Here is a 7,325-nt window from a genome sequence, read left to right on the forward strand (position 1 = left end):
GCCCAATCCATATGCGCTACTCACCTAAGTGTGGGAGAAGTTCCAGAGCATTTTATTTTTGTATTACTAACGAAGATGAATGCATATATCCATTAAGCAAACTTCTTAATAACCAGTAACATCATCTTTATATACTTCTTCTGTCCAAATTTATGTGAAGGGATCCGACGTGTCAACACTTGATTTTTAAAATAAATCTATATATCTTTGAAAACTACATGAAACATACTATAAGTCAATATAGCTATTGATTTAAGCACTTGAATTTGCAAATGGAAAATAACAAAAATTAATTGTTTAACATTTAAAGTTGCACTAGTGCTACAACTTCATTCATCATCAAAGCAGCTTAATGGGATGACAATGCATATTACTTATTGATTTAGGTTCCTTGAGGGGAAAAAATAGAGAAACTAAACGATGTTCCCACCTAGTTAAACAATCTTTAATATCATCGCAAGATTGTTACATCCTGGAAATCTGGAGGGGAACTGTGGCTTTGAGAATTTCTTCCCTGGAGGAAATAAGCTGAACCATTTCAAGACTTCCAAGTCTCTTAATGAGATGCCGGCAGCAATCTTCAGCAGCTATTATTCCAGCAGAATAGGCACCATGCACGGACCCTTGATGGTCATCCATACAGACGGCTTCGCCTCCAAAGAAAAGATTACCTAAGGGTGCTCGAAGCCTATCATATACATCCGTTGGCTTTCCAACCAGATCGTATGAATAACACCCTAGGGAGTCACGATCCGTTCCCCAGCGTGATACAAGATACTGAACCTGTAAATAGTACCAGATATATAGCTATGTCAGGTCAATAGCTATTGATGATAGGCTATAATTGCATATTTTAGTCGCTTATTACACTCGAATTTACTGCACTTTAATTGAGTTTGCGCTTTAATCGCTAGTGTTTTGCACTAATTGTGTGTTTTATGCCTTGTAGGTGTGATTCCGAGCTATATAGATGTTATGGAATGAATTTAAGTGATTTGAAGCTTTGAAGTCTGAGTAAAAGTTCAAGGAATTAAGCCGGGATCGTGTTCGGGGGTCAAATTTGATAATTAAGTACGAACGAAGGCTTGAGGAGGCATATTGCGCACTGTCTAGTAAAATAGACATAACTTTTTTCTCAGAACTCCATTTGGGCTCCACAATATATGGTTGGAAAGATAACTCAAAGGGCTACAACTTTCATGTTTTACGTTTTTCCAAATTCCAAACGGAACAGGGTAAAAAACCGCGGTTTTGCCGCGACCGCGGCAGAACCGCGGTGGAAGGCAGTTTCTGAAGAATGAAGAATCCGCGAGGGCGTTTGGCCGCGGTTCCACCGCGATCGCGGTGAAACCGCGGTGGGAAGCGTAAATTTCAGGGGCTAAAGTGTAAAACATGGGATTTTAAGTCCTAAACCCTATATAAAACAAAGGAGGCCGGCCTAGAACAAGAAGAGGACATATTTTGGACACAAATTAGACCTAAGGAGGCGGAGAGACACTACTTTAGGGTTAGACAACACCCTTGGAGGCAAGAACACATTGGGAGCAAGGCGGAGAATTCTTCTACAAGTTTTTCCTTCCTCTTCCTATTTCTCATTGTTGGTTATGACTTTTAGTATTGTAGTTTTACATACTATTATGAATAGCTAATTTGTTATCTAGAGTTTTGATAGAACCTTTTGTAGGATAAATTCTTGTTATGTTTTTATACAATTGAGCCATAGCTTTTCTCTATTTGTTCAACTACGTTTATATTGTGGTTGATTGAAGAGCTCTCAATTAGCTGTGCCTATTTAGTATGCATAACTCGGGAGAGAGTGCATATTTAGGTAATTGTTGAACAACACCACTCCCAGAGTATATGAGGGATCAATAACCGAGGGTTTAAAGGCGGGATTAGGGATAACGAAGCCTTGGGTGCGATCTGAAGTGAGTTGTATTAAAAGCCAGCTAGCGTAGCTCGGAAGAGTGCGTCTAGTAAATTGTCGTAATTACTCGGGAGAGATTTACGGTAATAAGAGTGCTCATGATCGGTAGAGAATACTTTGGCGAAATTATAGAAGACATAGCGGGAAGGATTCTGACAATTGGGGTAATCATAACTCTAGACCTCCTTAATATTTTCTCTAACCCTCAGTATCTTTAGTTGTTAAATTACTATTTTAATTTGTTAGTTAAGTAGTTAAGCACAAGAATCTTAATATCTATAAGTTAGAAATTGTTCAAGCTTGTCTTCTTGGTGATAGTGAACAGATGTAGCTAAACCTTAGTTCTCTGTGGGATTCGACTCCGGACTTGTAAACCGGATTATATTTGCAACGACCGCATTGTCCTTTTTATAAGAAATAGTTGGGCGTGATCAGCTATCAATGGAAAAAGTTTGTGCGTGCTTCATTTTTATCATTGTCAGAGAGATCGATTTATCCACTATTATTCCCTAGGTTCAGGAAGTGTGTGTTAGACAAACAGATTCATTTGCTCGCTTGTTCGAGATGTACAAAAGAAAATGTGGACCAATTTCTCTCTAGTAAATTAAGAAAATTGTAGCATCGAAAAAAGAAATTAATAAAAGAGTGCTAGATGGATGTGCTTCCTCATTTTATCCTTGTCTTTCACTATTTCCTGTGTTGGGTGTTCAAGGAAATGAAAACGAAAAATGAAGCTGTAAAAACATTATGCAAAGTTAAGTGTGGACTCACCAATAGAAGAAGAATTACTTTAAACTTCTAATCCATCTTTTAGTAACTAAGAATGCATGCAGCAGTAAAAAAAGGTAGTAGAATTACGTAGGAGCACGAATTACTCACAGGTGCAGGTGCATTCGGAAACATTTTCATCAGCTGCCGCATAGCAAAATCAGCAGCATCACTGTCTGATAATTTCTCGACGTCATAAGCAAGTCTTCCAGCAGCCATATAGACAAGGACTCGCTGCCCTGTTGCCTTGTGGAGGTTAAGAAAATAACCACAAGCATAAGAGGTGGGTGCAACAATGCCTAACAATTCAACGTTTGGCCAGAATACGTTATCAAATCGTAATGCAATCTTGTTTTCGTTGCCCACCCCAAGATCTGCTATTGCAGAAAGCTTCCATTCTGGCAATTCTGGTTTGAACTCAATTAAGTTGGCTTTGAGGACCCCAACAGGCACAGTTATTATAGCAGCATCCGCAACAAAAGTCCTCCCATCCTCAACTGTGACCATCACCTTGTTATACCCATTTGTAATCCTCTTAACCCTAGTAATTTAGATCGATGAAAAAATGAGAATTGCAGACATGATCTGGAGAGAAAATTCTAGGTAAATTAAGATAAGAAATAACTGCCAAAAAAATAAAGTTATATTTGTCTCATATTTTTCCACAATCAATACTTGAAAATACTTAGAGGATTGGGTTGGGATTTTGGTGGGGTTGTGGGAGAGCAGGGGCGAATGTAGCGTATGCACAATGGGTTCAATAACTTCAATTGAACCCATAACTTTTGATGCGAAGTAAAAATTCATTAACATTGCAAAAATAGTAGATATGAACCCATAATTTTAAAAATATAATACGCTCAATGCTAAAAACCTTAAAAATTGAACCCATAGAGTTTAAATCCTTGATCCGCCTATGTGGGAGAGTGCTGAGAAATTCTTTATAAATGTACTGCAGAAAAGTTGCATCATAGGGCTTTGATCTAGTGGTAAAAGCACAGCAAAGTTCTACATTAATCTTCAGATTCTAAAGTGAAAAGCCAACAGCATGACAAGCTACAGAAACAAAGACCAATATTTCACATTTCACTGAACCCCAAGCATACCTGTGACTCAAACGGATGTCAATATCTTTTGACAATGCCTCTATCACCGGGTAATAACCCTGCACCATTAATCCATGACCACCTGTAAGAACTTGCTCCTGCACACAAAATAAACAATGTCAATATTACACATCTAGGAACAATTATTTCATCAATCATATCCTAATGGCAGTAATTTAGACCATTTAACGTAAAAATGGAACCAAACTTTCCAATGTGGAAAAATGTAGATCTCAGAAACGGATAGCTGCAACAACACGAGTTGTGCCCTTATCTTCCAACGGCACTTGACAGCTTGTTTTACTTATTGCATCATCAATACTACCAGTTAGAGCCTTGCCATTCGGATGAGGAATATCGTCTTTGGGGATTGGGCACAGGAAGAAAGATCTTTTAGATGCACCTATTATTCAAAATCTACTTTTTTGGAAGTCAACACCTTAAAGCTTACATCTTATGCTGCATGTCAAATTTACATCTTGAAATAAGATTTTAATTCAAGCAAAAATAATCATGTCAGTAAAAGGCATGATGCAAAGTTCACATAGCATAAGCCAAAAATATTCAATAACAAGGAAAGATAATCGCCCAAGAAACTTATAATACCAAGAAAGTAAATAAAAAGCAATGAAATACTAGCCTGATCCCAGGTTTTCAGAGAGATCGTATCTGCATCAGCAGCAAACCAAGCCTCCACTCTGCATATGTACCACTGTAATACTTCATGAGAGATCCCTTCTTGCCTGCAGCATATGAGATTAGTAAATATAACCAGATTCCGTATTTACAAATAAACATAAATTGATCATAAGAGAAGAACTTTCCCCATACCTTAGCTCAGGATGCCTGTCCAATACAACAGAAATTGCTTGAAGAACCGATAGGTCATGACTATGCTCATTTCTTACTTTCTCAGTCTGCACTAGCCGATACACATTATCATTCATTTGCGCCTTCATAAAAATCTCAAAAGGAATGGCACTTGGTGAAAGAAATTCAGAGCAAAGCCAACCTCACTGAGGATTTTCTTGAATGCTTCTCCAACTTCAGCAACTGTGTTTTGAGGAACTTGATGACCGTCCATGTCAAACAGCATGCAACTTTAAAAAGAAAGAAAACACAATCAAGCTCCTGAATGATGGAATAACATCTCTAGTTAATTTACACAAAAGCAAAAAGACTATAGGCAAAAATCTAGCAGACACAGCAGGCTTCAAAATTAGCGCACTGACAGATGTACAAGGCAAGTAACAATTCTTTCACACTGGCGAACTATAAGTCAATTGTTTTCTTCTTATTATGAATCAGAGTATAATGAACCACAAGATACTTTCTTGCAGGAAAAAACTAGTATGACAATTCGAGAACAAGCTAACAGATTTTTTGTTCTGATTTCTGAGAGGTTGCATCAGAATAGGGACAGATACGGGACTTGAAAATATGAAGCCTAGATTTGATGTGTAACTAACAGATCCGGAGCCACCCCCTCACTGAGAGACATATACAGGCAGCGAGAGTGAGAAAGAGGGTGTTTTAACAAAACGAAAATGTCCACTAAGACATGTCAAAACCAGTTCGTAACTAAATGTGCAAATCCAATTTACCTTTCCAAATCATGGTCATACAGCACTGAGTCGTCACCACTAGTTCGATACATAGTAAGCCCCAAACGCCGAATCAATGGAGCCAAAGGATTTTCATTGCACACTCCGTGGAGCCTGAGATGCAACTTGAATAGCAGGAATAAACATCTAGTTCTGGATAGAGAATTGGAGAGGAAAAGATTACTGTTACTCACCATGAAGCTCCCATATCAACTGGACACCCAAACGAGTAGTCAGTGTGTATGCGACCACCAAGTCTATCTCGTGACTCCAGCAAGAGCACCTGCATAAAGATAGACCAACTAAATTAGCACGAAATAAATCAGAATGTGAAAGGGGTTTAAAGTCAGGAGTATCCTCACCTTAAAAGAAGCATTCTGAAGGAAACGTGCAGCTGCTACCCCTGAGATACCTCCACCAACTACAATTACTGATGGAGATGAGCCATGTGGCCTCCCTAAGCGGGGTGGTAAAGTGCCTAAATAACCAAAAAGAAGGATCAGATCGGATATCTGCTGTCAATAGAGAAATCATCCCAAGAACCATACAACATATCTACACTCTTTAGGCGGCATGGATATATATAACGTCTCAAGTCAAACATTAAGATACCAAACAAAGTAAATGCAGAAGCTTAAGGTATAGTGTTAAACTAAATGAACCACAATTAACTGCCAGGAGAGGAGGCAAACTTAGCGCTTGTAAGGCTCAACTACAAAGCTGAAGATCAGAATTCAAATAAACTGCACTTCTTTTTTATTAGGTAAAGTTCAATAAACTGCACTAATGCCTCCAAAATAATGTACAGAGCACTTAAAACTATATTCAGCCATCATTAAAAAAGTAACCAAGAACTAACTCAAATAGTACACTACAATGACTCTCACTATAGGAGTATTACTTTAGAATATGCTTAGCCTTCTTGCATACATAAAGACTGCAACTCAGACACACCTGATTCAGATAAACTAGGAATTAAGACTCGCATCTTTGACACATGAAGATGCCCCAATCTACGATGCCATAACTCGACTTCATTATAAGAAGAATATATGAAATTTATAAAGTAGAGATACAATAAAATGGCTGAATATCCAGCCGCAGTAATTCAGCATACTCTGCAAGATGGATAAAAAATGTCGTCTTGAATTTACGGTTTACAACGATAATAACTCTGTTATGGAATTCTTATTGTTTTTCGTCTATTTTGTTCGGTAAAATCACAACAAACACAGTAATCATTCAAGAATTAAACGTATCTGATAATTCCTCAAACATAAAGACATTAACAATTACGGCAAAATTAAAACGAAGGAGAATTCGATAAAATTAAAGAACTAACTGTCAAGGAGAGAATTTGAGCCAGAATCATCTGCTTTGACTTCCATGAAACAAAAACGATGACGTGAATCCGAAGAATATAGAGAATGTGATTGAAAACCAAGAAGAAAAAGGATTCAGTTTGCAATGGAGATTTTAAGGGTGTATAGGAAGCAAGAAATTGGAAATTAATTGGAAAGAATGATAAAGCATGAAAAGAAGAAGGCCGGCAATGAAGCGGCTGAGATTAAAAGACGAAGAAGAAGAATGTAGCTGCTGCTTATCAAACCCGCTGCTCATAATCATAACCAATTTAATCAAATATTATTATTAACTCCTCCAATAATCGTCGTCCCAATAATTTGATCGATGAATCCTTCGTTTGCATAGATTAATTCACCTCTGCTTCATTCTAACGTCTTTCCCCTTTCTTCTCTCTCTCAGCGGCAATTCGTCGAACAGTTGTTAGGTAGAAATTATACGGAAGCTGTTTTTATAGTGAAGAACAGATGAACAAGAGCATACAAGAAGCAAAAGGCTAACGGCTTTTAAATGCGTAAATCGTGATACTTTTTGTTTGGTTCGGGCGGCTGAAGGAAG

The 7,325-nt window shown here is 37.8% G+C and overlaps 1 protein-coding gene across 1 annotated transcript; it reads right to left on the reverse strand.

Moving 5' to 3' along the window:
• Nucleotides 1-247: 247 nt before the first annotated feature.
• Nucleotides 248-7,262, reverse strand: LOC109243515 (probable polyamine oxidase 4). The gene is made up of 10 exons (XM_019410463.1): nucleotides 6,748-7,262; nucleotides 5,768-5,883; nucleotides 5,600-5,688; nucleotides 5,406-5,519; nucleotides 4,814-4,901; nucleotides 4,633-4,718; nucleotides 4,442-4,544; nucleotides 3,802-3,899; nucleotides 2,807-3,236; nucleotides 248-783 (listed from the first exon to the last, which is right to left on the reverse strand). Exons 1-10 carry the CDS (start codon nucleotides 6,791-6,793, stop codon nucleotides 466-468), a joined length of 1,488 nt encoding a protein of 495 aa, XP_019266008.1. The 5' UTR covers nucleotides 6,794-7,262; the 3' UTR covers nucleotides 248-465.
• Between the last annotated feature and the right edge of the window lie 63 nt (nucleotides 7,263-7,325).

Source organism: Nicotiana attenuata, unplaced genomic scaffold, assembly GCF_001879085.1.
Source record: "Nicotiana attenuata strain UT unplaced genomic scaffold, NIATTr2, whole genome shotgun sequence".
NCBI lineage: Eukaryota > Viridiplantae > Streptophyta > Magnoliopsida > Solanales > Solanaceae > Nicotiana > Nicotiana attenuata.